The sequence below is a fragment of the Wyeomyia smithii genome, chromosome 3 (assembly GCF_029784165.1).
Source record: "Wyeomyia smithii strain HCP4-BCI-WySm-NY-G18 chromosome 3, ASM2978416v1, whole genome shotgun sequence".
Taxonomy (NCBI): Eukaryota; Metazoa; Arthropoda; class Insecta; order Diptera; family Culicidae; genus Wyeomyia; species Wyeomyia smithii.
Window position 1 is genome coordinate 251,404,509 of NC_073696.1, and position 15,832 is coordinate 251,420,340.

Consider the following 15,832-nt stretch of genomic DNA (forward strand, 5'->3'; position numbering starts at 1 on the left):
GACGCCGGCCGAAGCCACGCGGTTTCAGCAAATCAAGTGGAATCAATTAAATTGCACAGTCAGTACACTACTACGGGCCTTCAAGCAGATTACTAATAACGCAAGAGCACACTTGTTGTCACGCTTTTCCCTCGCGATTCGTCACGCAGATTCTAATGCACTACTCGGTTAACTCGGCTGCCAATTGAAGTACTTTGGATCTCACTTATAGATAATAATCACCGAACAGAAAACACATGCACCATGTTTACGGCGGTAAGAGGTGAATAAGGCAATCGGTGTTCTTGACTGAGTAGCAGTAGTAGCAGCAGCAGCAGTAACACTTCCGACGAACGGTAGATCGATACTAAAAATCCCTGGCGAGAAGGACTTCACGACTGCAACCAGTTGCGAAATCTCCCGCCGCGCGATTCACTACTGTTGTAGGATCTATTAAATTCAGCACTTCTCAGTCGGTCGATTCTTCAGACTAGTCCCGCCACACTCGCAGAATTGGAAGGAATTCAGGGTAGAGCAACCTATTTGCATCTCATGGCGGTGCTGGATCGAGAACGAGATTTTCTCCCACAGCTGCCACCCTCAATTTCAAAACCGGTCCACTAGTCTGTTGTCTAAATCTGCGAACCCAAAGGGGAAAGTGATCATTGAATTCTATCGCAAACAGATTGGTTTCGCGGCGCCCGTCTCTTGTGGATATGTATATACAGAACTACATGAAAAAATTCACCCGAACCCGAGCGCACAGGAGCGGAGGGAGCACGCGTGGGGTTCAGTTGTTCGCAAAATATGAACATTGAAATAATCGAGTGTGAGGGGATATAGCGCACACTGTAAATACAATATATTAATTGAATCAGACTTTGACGTAGACGTAAACACGCACGCTAAACACAATTAAGTCATCAGTGATTGAAGTTGAGCCCCGGCAACGGAACAGACAACCGCTCCGACACTGGAAGCGTCCGAATTTTCAGTTTCACGGGGTGATTTGTAGGAATTTATGTTTACGCTTCCAGTTGGCGCTGTACGTGTGCAAAAAGCGCGGGGTTACAAGTTTGCTCCGATTTTCCTGAGTTAGAAGCCGGGACATTCGGGAATGTTTGGGGTAAACAAGCGTGATTAATGGACAACCGGAGGTAGTATGTCATAAATGTCGTCGATTTAATACAATATAGTGTGAGGTAAGGTAAGCGAACAAGTCATAAAGTTTCCAAATTTGTACCAGATGTAGATAACAGTTTATTTTATGGAAACCGGAAATTATTGGGAACATGGCTGTGCACATGAATGCACACCAATGTTATTTTAGGGTTTTGACCCCATCACCCCAAAAATTGAAGAAAGCGCATTGTAGCATTTTACGACATAACGTACGCAGTCCGAAATTTAAAAAAAAAACATCAGAGCGAGTTGAAAATAAAATTTAGTAAGTTATTAGTCATCAATTTTCCGTAAAAAAATTTAGAGATTTTTTCCTATTTGTTTGGACGTAACCTGCTTCGAAAATTAGTAACTCATAAATCGTACATCGTGAATTAAAATTAGTCAATTTGTTCTGAATTATGCCTAGGAATTCAGGTTCAAATAATAAAATTTTATTGAACACTGACAATCCGGAACTACAAAACATTCGTGCAGGGAAAAATGCCGCAATGGGAAAAAAGATGCCCGACCTGACCATTTAAATAAAAGAAATAAACAAATCGGAAAACAAACCTAGACCACCACTACCACTACTGCCGGGACAATCCATTGATTTCTACGAGCATTATCAATTTCAGATATCAAATTACTGCGTCATACCGATATCCTCCTCGTCGTATAACGCACGCTGCAGTAGCAGCAGCAGCAGAAAATAACTCTCTTAAATCGACGATATAATTACCGAATCTTGTTTACATTCGAATGAAGGTAATTGCCAAAACAAACACCCTGCAGTGATCATTCAATTAGAAGCAATTTAGGCAGTATCTTGCTCGATCGCTTAAAATAAACGGATGAAAATCGCGCCTTCCCTGCCGTGGTCGCCGCTCGGCACGTGGGCGGTTGGAATTCAAATAAACATTGCGTACGAGTCACAGGTACGAGTGAGAGATGGCGCAGATTTAATTCTTCGAACCATCCTTCGTGTCGCGCCACTCACTCTATCCCATAAGGACGATCAACTTTAGCCGGGTATTACGAATATCAGAATCGGAAGTAACACTTCAGCCTATGCCGGCTATCTCGCTAGTATGTGGGCCAGTACATAAAACGCACCGCGACGATTTGCATATGAATTTCAAGAGCATACCGAGGAACGCGAACGCGCACAACACACACCTGCCGTTTTGGAGACAAACTGATTGTGCCGGCTATCACTGTCGATGATTTATTTTCCCCCACTCAGTCAAGGTGATTTCCTATTGACCTGGCTGTAAACTCGACGTTATCGATGTGAGCGTCGTTATCAGTTAACCGAGTTTGTAATATTTTTTTCTCTCGAAAGGAGCCGTTCAAATTGATAACCCACAACTGACTTAACCAGTGCGACGGAGTCGAACAAGTATTACCCGGAAAAACATGAAACAAACAATCATTATGGGAACGCGCGATTGGTTTGATTCATGGCCACACCAGTTATAGTGCTGACATCACTCGGTGAGCAGTTCGTGATTGAAATTTCACCCCCAAGGTTTAATCAGGTATTAGTTCTGCCTGCTGCTAATTGCTGCTGGAACATGGAGGAATCATAATCGGGCACGATCCAGGCTTTCAACAGTACAACTGGATTAGGCCGGTGCTGCGCCTGTTTTGTTCATTTAGCGTATTAATGATAATAATAATAGCATTAACAACGCATTTGTGACGGCTAAAATGTGTTGTATTCATAACGTAGCTGCTATCCTGTAGTTGTTGTCACAACACCACGAACATCTTTAGTAACGTCATTATGTGAGATTCACTGCTAAGGCAGTAATATATTATACAGGAAAACAATGCTTCAGTGTCAGTATACCAGATAAAGTGCGAAAAAGGAAATATTTAAAATGCTCCAGTATCGATATACGGAAGAAGTCCATTTTTTGTAATCGTACATTTTGTCCAATTTTTGTCTGTACCTACTAAGCAATTTGACGTGCAACTGTTTTTCATAGTTTCAAACATGTTGCTCCATTTTATTGACTTTCTGTTGTTAGTTTCAAAATTTGTCCGTCCATTTTCTTTGCTTCGTTTTCTAAAAAACGAAGTTTTTATAAAACAACGATATATCTGAATAACGAAAAGTGGTAGCGAGAAATAATCAATGGATGAGTTTCATGAATAAACTGCCTGAAACACAGAAAACTATTCTAAAAAAAAAATTTCTTCAAGAGTGCCTTTGAATTGTTCAGCACTTTGAATTGTTCAAAAGAGTTTTAGCAACTAAAGGATCTCAAATTCATTTTTTTTGTGATATTTTTGTGGGGCCCTCTTTTCTTTAAAAAAAAGATGTAGGAAAATTTTAAATTTTGAATTGACTTAACGCGTCGCTGGAAGGTGACGAGAAAAAGAAAAGGTCTCCACTCTGTCTTCACGTCTGGCTTAAGACCTTAAATCCGGGCCTGATTCAGAGACTGTCAGAGGGGACTTTTACGAATGGGTTTATTCTCAGGCTTCCTTCCATTCCTTTACTTCGACCCTTCCCACACGCTTATTTCCAGAAGAAAAATAATTCACGCACAGTTGGATTTCCAGGCAATTATAATGGCCGATACTTGGCAGGAGTAACTAACGAGGTTCGGTAAAAAAGAGCAGTGAAGAGTCTATAGGCACGTAGATGGAAGGGCTAAAGTATAAATAACAGTCACTTAACACAGTGACAAAGTGACCTTCCCTTCTGTAACAATCGTCAGAGAGAGGAGAGAGAGATGCAGATGTAAACTCGGTCTCTAGCAACAAAAATTGTAACACTTCCTTCTTTCCTTCTCTAACCGAGCATGAGACGTAGCCGGCGCCAATATCGATCTATAGAAAGCGGAACTTCACTTGTTCAAGCTCAAGCTAATTTCAAATGAAATGAAAATTAAGACATTTTCCTAAAAGACATCCTTCCGCAACTTTTATCTAACTCCTGTCATAATCGTACGTCCATGAGACGTTCAGAAGTAAAAACCGTGAAAAATGCTGAAATTTTTTTCTACTGAAAAATGCTGAGAAAGGTAACTGAAAAATGCTGAGATGACTATTTTGGCCTTTACTGAGCTAAATTTGGGATTATTTTCTATTTTGGCCTTTACTGTTCTTCAGAAGCACTTTTCGGCGATTATGAGTTCAATTTGGGATCATTTTCTATTTTGGCATTTTCTAGCCTTTAGAAGCACTTTTCGGCGATTCTGAGCTTAATTTGGAATCATTTTCTAATTAGGGCATTTTCTGCCCTTGGGAAACACTTTTCGGCGATTCTAAGCTCAATTTGGAATCATTTTCTATTTTGGCCTTTTCTAGCCTTAGGAAGCACTTTTTGGCGATTCTTAGCTCAATTTGCGATCATTTTTCATTTTGGACTTCTCTGGCCTTAGAAAGCACTTTTTGGCGATTCTGAACTCAATTTGGGATCATTTTCGATTTTGACCTTTTCTGTCCTTTCGAAGCACTTCTCGACGATTATGAGTTCAATTTGGGATTCTGAGCCCAATTTGGGATCATTTCTTATTTTGGCCTTTTCTGACCTTAGGAAGCACTTTTTGGCGATTCTGAGCTCAATTCGCGATCATTTTTTATTTTGGACTTCTCTGGCCTTAGAAAGCACTTTTTTGCGATTCTGAGCACAATTTGGGATCATTTTCTATTCTCTATTTTGGCCTTTTTTTGGCCTCAGGAAGCACGTTCCTGCGATTCTGAGCTAAATTTGGGATCATTTTCTATTTTACCCTTTCCTGACCTTAGGAAGCACTTTTCGGCGATTCTGAGCTCAATTTGGAATCATTTTCTATTTTGGCCTCGGGCTGAATTTGGGATCATTTTCTATTTTGGCCTTTTCTGTCCTTTTTTTTTATTTATGTTATTTATTTATTTTTAACCTCTTCTGGCCTTAGGAAGCTCATTTTGCGATCATTTTCTATTTTGGCCTTTTCTGACCTCAGGAAGCACGTTCCTGCGATTCTGAGCTGAATTTGGGATCATTTTATGGGTCATTCCATACGAAATGTACATGCCACTTGGACACGGCCATCACAGAATTTGCTCAAAGTTGGGGGAATTATTTATCTTCTGTCACTTTGTTTATTGCAAAGTCACGCAATTTTTGTTCAAAATCTCTTTTTTCTTTTTCTTACAATTCATAGACGTAAGATGTCCTAAAAATACTGATAGATAATTTTTGAAGAAAATAAACCAAGGAGTCCAGAAAAAATATAAGTTTTGACCGGAAGTTGTATTTGAAAACTAAATTTACATTTTTCGGCAAATGCAGCCATTTTTATTTTAAATTTGATAATTTCATCGTGTTCCTTGGAAAATTCCACATAAACAACTATCATCCCGAGGTAATATCTCGAGATATAATATTTTTACGAAAAAAGTTGTAAATTTCGTAATTATTTTATTTTATAATTTATAGACGTAAGACACCCGAAAAATAGTGATAGGTGAATTTTGGAGAAAATAAACCAAGGAATCCAGAAAAAATATTGTTTTGTCCGGAAGTGTAGATTATTTTTGTATTTTAAAATTAAATTTGCATTTTTCGGCCAATGCAGCTAGTTTTATTTTAAATTTGATGGTTTCATCGTGTTTCTCAGAAAATTTTACTTAAGAAGCACTGACCACTCCGTGGTAATATGAGCCAATCTTGAGATATAACATTTATACGAAAAATTAATAACGAAATTTAGAACTATTTTCGTAAAAATGCTATATCTCGAGATTTGCTCATATTACCTAGATGAATAATTCCCCCAACTTTAAGCAAAATCTGTGATGGTCGTGTCCAAGTTTGTGCCTTTTCGTGGTCACTTCGTATGGAATGACCCTTATATTTTGGCTTTTTCCGGCCTTAGGATGCACTTTCAGCGATTCTGAGCTCAATTTGGAATTATTTTCTATTTAGGCCGTTTTCTGGCCTTAGGAAGCACCCGGGCGTCGGTGATTGGCACAACAACAGTGGCGGAACTAAACCGACGGAAAATAAGCGGAAATAAAAAAAACATGTTTCAAATATTTGATGCGAATTTTTTTCGATCGTGGTATAATCGAAGTCATATTTATGTTGGACTCGATTATATATCATTCGATTAAATATCATTTTAGATTCGATTATTTATATTAGGATATTTTCCTTATGTAAATCTGACTTTCTTTTCACAATTTTTCACAACAATTATAATTCATCAGTTAAGTTTTTTTTGAAAAAGAAGTTAACAAACTTAAAACATTTTCACATGTTAGTCCAGATAAGTTTCCAAGAAAAAAAGTATGCAAAGTTGCTTGGGGTAGTAAGGCCTACACAGCTACAAAGTTTCATTGGATTCTGAGAGGCTTCTACCAGCTCCTCAGTTAAGTTGGTGCAAAATGTGTCATTTGCCATTTTTTTTTAATTTTGAATGACACATTAAATACATTAAATTTCGGAAAAGCACGATCTTAATATATTTGGCAACACTGAGTGGCAAATGTTTAAGTTTTTTTAAAACACAAAAATTGTCAAAAATAACAAAAACAAAAGGTAAAGCAAGAGAGAGTTCTGTTCTCTGTTGTTGTTTTTTTTTGCGTCGGGATGAGTGTCAATAAACAGTGGATTCTGGGGATGACATCATGCTATCTCTTTCTATGCTGAATGAGTGAAGAGTCTGCCCGACTTAAGTGGTAGGTATATGGAATTTTTGCTAAGTATCTGCCCCGTGGCTGTATTTTAAATATAGCCTTGATATGTTGCCGACTGTCAAATGTGTAGTGTTTAGATAGTGCTGCCATCTTCTTGGGAGGAATGGATGGAGAGAATCGTGTGTCCCATCTACAAAAAAGCGACAAACTGGATTGTAGTAACTATCGTGCAATCACGCTGCCAAGCACTGCATACAAGGTTTTCTCCCAACTTCTATGCCGCCTATCACCTATTGCAAAGGAATTCGGAGGGCAAAATCAGGCGGGATTCATGGGGTCCCAAACCACTGTAGCGAGTATTTCAGAAAGCAGTGTATAACACAATCGAACAAGATCAACTATGGAAAATTATGGAAGAACACGAAATCCCGGACAATCTTACGCCATTGGTCAGAGCGACGATGGACAGAGTGATGTGTACAGTGCGAGATTCAGGGACGCTCTAGAGTCATTCCGAATCTCGAAGAGGGTTGTGGCAGAGTGATGGGCTTTCATGTCTGCTGCTCGACATTGCTATGGAAGGTGTTATCAGAAGAGCGGAGATAGCATCGAGTGGTACGATCTTCAGGAAATCCGGCCAGTTACTTGGATTCACCGACGATATTGACATTATGGCTTGCAACTTTGGGACGTTGACAGAAGCGTACAGAAACCTTAAGGCAGAGGCCAATCAAGTCGGACTATTCATAAACACGTAGAAAACAAAATACATGATGAGTAGAGGCTCAAGCAAAGACTCTGTTAGCCTCTACCTAATTAACTGAAAGCAAAGCAAAGCCTCGACCTTCTGTTTCTTATACACAGACTTCGCAACCAACTGTTAAGTGTAAGGACAATTGCGGGGCTAGCGCTACGATCCCATTGACACTTACAGTCTCTCCCGAGCCGAGACTGGAACCTACGACGGCTGGCTTGTTAGTGCAGATGACATGGAGATGGAGACGACGAGTTAACCACGGGTTGCATCAGCTGCTGGAGGAACCCACTATAGTTCATACGGCTAAAATCGGAAAGCTACGGTGAGCTGGACATGTCGTGAGGATGTCAAACGAAAGTCCAGTCAAAATGGTTCTAGATAACGACCCAACAGGAACGCGGTGTCGTGCCGCGCAACTTGCACGGTGGATCGAGATCTTCGCAGCCTGCGCAGCCACCAAGAATGGCGACGACGAGTACAATGGCGTCGGCTCTGAGATACCGCAAGGGTCACACAGGCCTTCGTCTGATTGGTAAGGTGAGGTAAGTGTCAATAAATTTATTCAAGTGTGTCGAGATCAACAGTAAAAACTTGGGTAAGAGATAAAACAGAAAACATCAAAATAATTTAAAATGTCTTCCAAAGTTTTCGTAGGCGGAAACTTGGCCGCCTGGCTGTTCTCACCTTAACTGACTGGACTATTTCCTGTGCGATGTCGATGAATGGGATATCAGTAGAGCTCTTCACACAATAATCGCTTAACTTAATCTCAGATGTAAGGACTTCTTTAAAGCGCGACATGTTGAAACGACCTTATAGCATAGTGCTTTTTTCGATGGGTATCATAATAGATCAACGTTTCTGCTCGCAGTGATAGGTTAATACGAGAAAAAATGTCATTGTATTGTTCTTTTTAGAAATGGAAATCTAATTCTGATTCAAGGAGCTTTATCCATGAATTTTTTTTCAATAAAAAAATAATAATGTTGTTGTTTTGAACTTTCGTTATTTACAAAGACCTTTTCTTATCGTGATGCCATCGTTGTGTTCCACCAACGAAATCATGTCGTAACTGGTATAATTGTGTTTGAACGAAAGATAAGAAGACTGTTTGTTTTTACATAGCTCACGGCTGAATAATAAAAATAGAGCAATTCGATTTTTGAGTGTTATAAAACCTAAACTCTGTTGTAAAACTGCATCATTTTCCATACCGATAGATACAAAAAAACTGATTAATTTGCTTCGGTTATGAAATTTATTTTCGCGCCATAAAATCAATCTCCACCGGCGGTGGAGCTTGGGGCAATTGGCAAACTCGGCATCGGTAAAGGTCAATATTGCACCGGCATCAAGGTAACTGTTGACAGACAAAGACATAAAGCAGTCAGAAAGTGACGATTAACACCTTCTGTTGATGGTACGGTAAAAGCTGACGATGAGGCCATCAGGTAGAACTCTTCAACGCGACCCAACCCTTGACGGTGTCATTAGCAGCGGCTACTTATTGCTGCCGCGGGCTTGCTTCAGCCTTCCACCGCGTACCCCGTCGTTCTGCAGGAATATCGACATATGTGTGGAGTGTGTACTTACAGATAGAAGGGAAAAAAATCACATACGCGCAAATATGTGCAACGATAACAGAAAACGACAACAATCAATACGAGATTGTGCGCGCGCGATGGCCAAGCCCTTGTCAGTCAGTAGCGCGTTGTCCCGCGCCGCGCTTCATGCATGGGTTCGATTCACGTGCACCCGAATGTAAAGTCCTGGGGCTAGGGTTATTCGATGATAAAGGTCAAGTTCTTCGTTTAATGTTATCTGGTGATGGTAGCAATGGCTGGCGAAAAGGTGTGGTTTTGAATTGAAGAAAGTAAATGTTACTGTCAACTTATCGAATTAATTAGAAATTTCTCTGAGAACGCTAATTTACCGCCAACTTTGTAAGTTTCTTGAATAAAGAATAAAATTGTAAAAAAGGTATTTTTACAGAGTATAATCCTTCTCAACAACAACATTTCTGTGTTCAAGTATGCAGAGTTACTCAAATTACCAAAGTACCGAAACCACCCAGTTGACTGAAGTCTGAAAGCTGCTGCTAACAACAAGGTGAATTGACGCGAAATCCCTCAAATGCAACAATTTGTAATGCTTGGAGGCGAAAAACCAATGACAAATGATTTCAATAATAATCAACTAGACACGATACCCATGAGACGGCAAAGCAAACGTTATTCCGATCATGCAGGTGCATTCTACCATGTGAAACCACCTTTTCGGTTGCAAAGAATTCGTAATCGGTATAAATGTCTACTGCCAAACAAAGACCGTCCCCGTCTGTACAACCGGTGGCAGGCAGCCGAGCAGGATAAATCAACGGCCACAAGCTAATCAAATTCCAGCCTGTAGGCTGACAGGTAAATAAAATAAATCTAATCGGCTCGCAGTTCGAAACTCACCTGCAAGATGTAACGAGAGCAATCGCCTATCGCGTCCTGGGACTGCATTGTTGCTGATTTAGCAGTTTTTGTCGCTGTTGATGCTGTTGTTGATGTAGTTGCTGTTGCTGTCGTCGACAACCGAGCAGCGGCTGCTCATACGCTTTATCGCTTCTGGTTGGCGAACCGCCAGGCACGGCCGTCGTTACGCTAGTTGTTTCACTTTCAGTTTTCGTTTCTAGCCGAATGACCCGAATGGTTCCGCTCATTCTGGTACAGCGGTTCGACCTTCTGGGCCACGTGCAGCATCAGATCGCCTTCTTTGGACCACTAGGATTCCTGGTTCGGAACGCAACCGATAGAGAGATTCAACATTTGCTATGTACTACCACTTTTATTTCTCTGGTTTGTTTCGCTTCCCACGCTTGTCATAAACTTCTAGAAGATTTATTTCAAGCATTCGCACTGATACACACAACTGCTATTTTGGTTAAATTGGCATTTTTCACATATTTCTCGCTATTACGCTAAGATTACCGAGACTGGCCCCCTGCGACGAAACACAAATGGTCACAACATGAGCTTTAAGAACCTTGCAGCTCCTGTTATTGCTTTTTCCACTTACTTAAGCATATTCGCACACACACAAATTCCATGCCCGTCGGATTCGCCTCCACTCATCCGGACACGATTGTTGTTGCTTTTGAATTTGATAACACCTCTCCTCCTCTGAATTCTGTTCTTTCTCACCTCTTGCTAACCGAGCTATACGATTAATATGTTGTATCTATTTCCCTTCTTTTCAACACTGCACACATTTCTCCGTCGCTCTGGCACGATATCTGGCCGCTGATTTTTTAAATTCAAGCTTCGTTACCCGCCTCTACCGCATCTGCACTGGTAGAACAAAAACCACATACACATGCCTAGAAACGGTGATAATCAGCGTATAGACACACTTACACACACACACAACTTCGATACCACTCCACTAATGCAAGCTAAGCACTGCGGTTGTGAATTCTTTCACATCATCACTATTTAGCGCCGGACGATAAAAGCAAAATAACCGCGACTGCTTGCTGCTTAACTCTCGGCTCAGCTTGAATACGGAACAGGCTCTATTATTGCACACATCATTTTCCTGTTTTCGTGTGCACTTGATACCGCGGAGAGCAGAGCAGATATCACTCCAGTGCCAGTAGGAGAACACTGGATCGGGATGGCCAGCACACGCACACACGGACACACACTTTCGCACAGACTCCCAGAGATATGATGCCGCCGCCCGCCTACACGATCTCGAAATACTCCGAGTGCTACAGCTACTATTCCTGAAAGAGATGATGGAGAGAAGGAAAACAGAAGATAAAATTGGTTGCTTTTGCGTGCAAATGGGGTTGTTCGAAATATTTTTTTTTCACAATGTTGCTAGGTCATGATTACAACTATTGGATAAAAAAAAACTAACAATGTATAGTTTTATAGTGCCTTGAAACACTATACCCTTTTTGAATCGTGCTCTTCCACTGCGATGTTCTGAATTAGTCTCTGTAGTAATTACGTTTTGAAACATTTCGATCTGAATCCGATCAACTTACAGAAGTCTAGTCCATGTCTACTCTGAACCGTTTATGTTAGTGTTTGGACTTCGATAACTGAAACAAAATCAAACGGTTTTTCATGGTTTTATCTCATGAGAAGTCCTGAAAACTGATGGAAAGTCTCAAAACTAATTTTCCGATGAATCGTATACGCGCAAGTTTTCACGGACTCCAAGTATAGACACCAACCGCCTACTGTGACATCCGGTTTTTCTGTGTCAGTAAGAAAAATCGTCAGGTCAATTTACTTTTGCTTCTTTGATTCTGGAGTTACAGGCTTCGAAGATAAGGCTTTGTGAGAATCTCCTTCTGATTTTTTTGGCTAATAAATGGTAATAAATCGAAGATGAACAAAGCAAAGAAAGTTTTTCATAGAAAAAAAAAAAACGGAAAAACACAAAGCAAAATATGAAATGACCTATAATTTAACAAAACACAAAAATATAAAATATTTTGTGATTAACACCAACATAAGAAAACTGTAGATTAAAAAAATGTCTAAAACTTGATACCAAACATGGTTGATCTAGTAGGTTGATGAAACAAAACAAAAAGTACAAATACCTCAATAACTTCTTTTGTAAAATATTCAATCATTTCATTTCTAACCTTATTGATAATTTCATTAACATTTAAAAAAATGTTTGATGCTATCGATGTCAAATGACACCTACCTATTTGATGTAGACTTACGTCTGAAATTAAAATACCGAAAACATCGAGAACGTCACGCAAATTGTCCAATTTCAAATGTTAACAACTCAGTCAGTTTTTGAAGGATTACCTTCTTTTTCGCAGTAATATTTTACGATAGAAAAATATAGAGCCTTGTTCTGAACACTGATTTGGATCAATCAGAGCTGTAAACAAGGCCAAATAGCATCCATTATGGATATTTTCGAAACCGTTTTAAAGTTCAAGATGTCCGAACACCACCCAAAATGGATAGTTCCGTTATCAGGATGATGCACAGAGGCTAGAAATCGACCTCAGATACCATTTCGAAATCCAAGATAGCGACTTCCAGTTTTTAAAAGACAACCTGAAATGGCCAAATAGCAAAGCCTTGGTGCTACATTCCGTATCGGAACTCGACCTTCTGTTTATTATACACAGACCTCGCAGCTAACTGTTTATTGTACAGGACAATTGCGTTACGATCTTACTGACACTAACAGTCTTTTCCTGAGCCGAGACTCGAACATACGATGACTGGCTTGTAAAGCTAGCGTCGTACCTCGAGACCGGCTCGGAGCGCCAAATACCAGCTAATATTTTCGTAACCGGGATTATATCCACAGGTAAATCGAATCGAGTTACTATTTTGAATCTATTCAGGGTGGTCATAACCTTCGGAGAGTTATGTTATTAGTTGTTGGATAAAAATTAAAAACATATTGATTCAAAATAGTCTGATCATGGCGTTAGAGAGAGCGGAAAAAAATATACTAATGTAATTAACCGCTTCAGATCATCGAACTGATTAACCACAATTGAGTATACTCTCAAACCTATTGCAATAAATGCACTGACATATAACAGGCTGTCGTAATTCTATGTTAACATTGCGGTCGTGTCTCATACACAACCCTTTCAACTTTTTTTTACCTTTTAGTTTATTTGACATTAAGGACCTTTTTAAACATATTCGATATTTTTAACATTACGAACATTTTTGATATTTGAGTTTCTTAAATTTTCTTTATATTTTAATTAATCAGTATTTGATTAAGGGAGTGAGAGGGAGCCAAGCCTTTCAAAGCTCTAAAAAAATTAAATTAGTAGCTTAAAAACCAAAGAAAAAAATTATTTAATAGAACGAATGACGAATGAAAAAACGAAAAGAAAAGTGATATGTCATTGAGCCAAGTCAACTGTCGCAAGTTAGGGGTGGGTGAGGGGGGGGTATCGCTCTTTACTGAACTACCTTGGATACGCCTTTGTTCGACATGTTTAACTTTTTTGACATTAGCCATTTTACACAGATATTTTAGCTATTTTGGCCATTTTAGCAATTTGAAACAAGTCCACATTTTTTAAAATTTTGACCTTCGCCTTGACTTCTCCTTTGACGCATTTCGCGCCAACTCAACCAGATGTTGGCAGCAAAAGTCCCTCTCAGAAAGCAATGATATTTTATGGTTGTGTAGGCCACAACTTTGCCATGTAGGCTATTTCTTTTTTTAAATTTATCTGGACTTACATTTGAAAAGGACTGAGGTTATTCTATGACAATGACAGAGAAGAGTTGTCAATGAAAAAAGAATTTTTAAATTCAATTTTTCTAAATTTATGAATAAAAGTTCAGACAATTTCGTAGAAGTCGTTCATTGACGACTTTTCTCAGATATACTTACTTCTCACTTAACATTCACTTTTATGACCTCGTGCATTTTTCTGTAATAAGTGGGGGTTGTTAGTAGCTTAGGTATTTGATAAATAATAGTAAATGATGAGTATGTGTGTCCAATCAAAAATGGTGACTTCTCAACACTGTTAAAAAAAATGTAATTTTAATTGTTAAGATTTGTTTGCTTTCGCAATTGGGACTTATCATTCGTAGGGATTTAAGCCTACTTGTCAATGACCTCGTGCATTTTCATCAACAGTACACAACCACAGAGAGAGTCTATGGCCTCTTCATGGTTCTCTGCTGAGTACAATTTCGGCGGCTCTTACGACAGGTATTCTGGCTACATGCCCAGCCCACTGCAACCTGGCGCGTTTTATCATCTTTACTAAGTCAGCATATTTGTACACTCGGTACAGTTCTTGATTCATACGACTGCGCTTATCTTCTAAATACGTATTCCATCTTCTGATTTTTCGTCATGTGCTGATCGCAGCACTTTTAAAAAAATCACAAGGGTTGTGTGCAAAGCCTCGACTGCAAAGTTGACGTAGAACTACATACAGCTGTTTGTTACAATACTAGCATTGTTGCATTCGAATGTGACCGCAAGTGATAAGTTCGAAGTCTCCTTCACAATAATTCTTTGATTGATAGACGCTAAGATTAGGAAGGGTATCTCATATCGTCATCAATATTAATAATATGTAATATAAATTATTACACAATAAAAGTAATATAAATTATTACACAATAAAAGTTGTTTGTACAAGTTTGTATTGATTACTAAAAGAAGGGCCGTGGTACCAAACACTGACGTTGGTACCACAACTGTCGCTACTGGTGCCCGCTGTAGCTTATGTTAACTTTTAAATTAAGTATTCAATTTGTCCTCAAAAGTACAATTCGTTGTTCAATTTATCATCGGATATGATACTGATCGCATCTCTGTGTTTTCCCCAGCAGTGCGAGAAAGGTACTCTTCTGATAACACAGTATACGCTGAATATTTGACGGACGATAGGTTTTGATTGTCAGCATCCGGTTGTGTGTTGTTTTACTACGGCAGAGCTTCTCATTGGAAAATGTTACTGGCCAATGCTAAAACTGTTGTTGTCGCTACTGTACAAAGGCAATTTTTTATTAGAAGAAAAAGCATTGCCGCTGCACGTCCCACTTACGCTGCTACCACTACCGCTGCCGCTACTGCAGCTAACCGCTGCCACTGTTGCTGCTGCTAAGTTAAGACTCTCCTAGTCGCTATCCAGAGCCAATATGACTAGTTTAGGCAGAAGCATACTCTTATATAAGCCAAATAGTACCTTCCTGTTTTACTAGGTATATAATTATGTCGACCGTGCCAAAGCAAGTAAACATTAGGCGATCAAATTCTGCATTTTAACAAGTTGAGATTCAAACCTACGACGATTGACTTGTTGAACAATAGGAATTCTCCTATCAAGCTCCACTTCAGCACCAACACCACTAGCACTCTCACGTTCTCTGCCAGCTACCATGTATTTCGTTTTGGCAGAGTTGATGATGAGCCTCAACCTCGCTGTTATCCGCAAAGCCATTTTATAATGATAGTGCCCTTTGTTTCCCTCGTTTGCTCTTTTTACTGCACCTCATGGACAATGTTGAACAGAAGGTTTGACAGAGGGCCCACTGCTTCAGTCCTTCCAAGCGAAGTCACGATGTCTCGTTCTCTATTCGTGCGCTTATCCCAGCGACATTTGAATTAGCTTTATCAGTTTTGTCAAAAAAAAAAAAAAAAAAAAACGCTTTCTAGCATTTTCTGCCACAGCTTAATACACATGACTGAACCGAACGCCGCTTCGAATTCTACAAACAGATGGTGAGTCTGCAGGTTGTATTTCCGGAATTTATCAAGGGTAAA

General features: G+C 39.5%; 1 protein-coding gene across 4 annotated transcripts in view; it reads right to left on the minus strand.

Annotated features, from left to right (window-relative positions):
• The window catches only part of LOC129733074 (unconventional myosin-IXb-like), a 120,325-nt gene that overhangs the window by 76,233 nt on the left and 28,260 nt on the right, over positions 1–15,832 (minus strand). Inside the window, exons 2-3 of one of the 4 annotated variants that reach the window (XM_055694637.1) lie at positions 10,604–11,312; positions 10,000–10,528 (exon numbers count right to left, since the gene is read on the minus strand). In XM_055694637.1, coding sequence (XP_055550612.1) covers positions 10,000–10,047 — 48 coding nt within the window. In that variant the 5' untranslated portion in view covers positions 10,048–10,528; positions 10,604–11,312. Of the gene's footprint in view, positions 1–205; positions 323–9,999; positions 11,313–15,832 lie in introns of those variants that run through there. The other 3 variants (XM_055694636.1, XM_055694632.1, XM_055694633.1) reach the window with 3 other exon arrangements.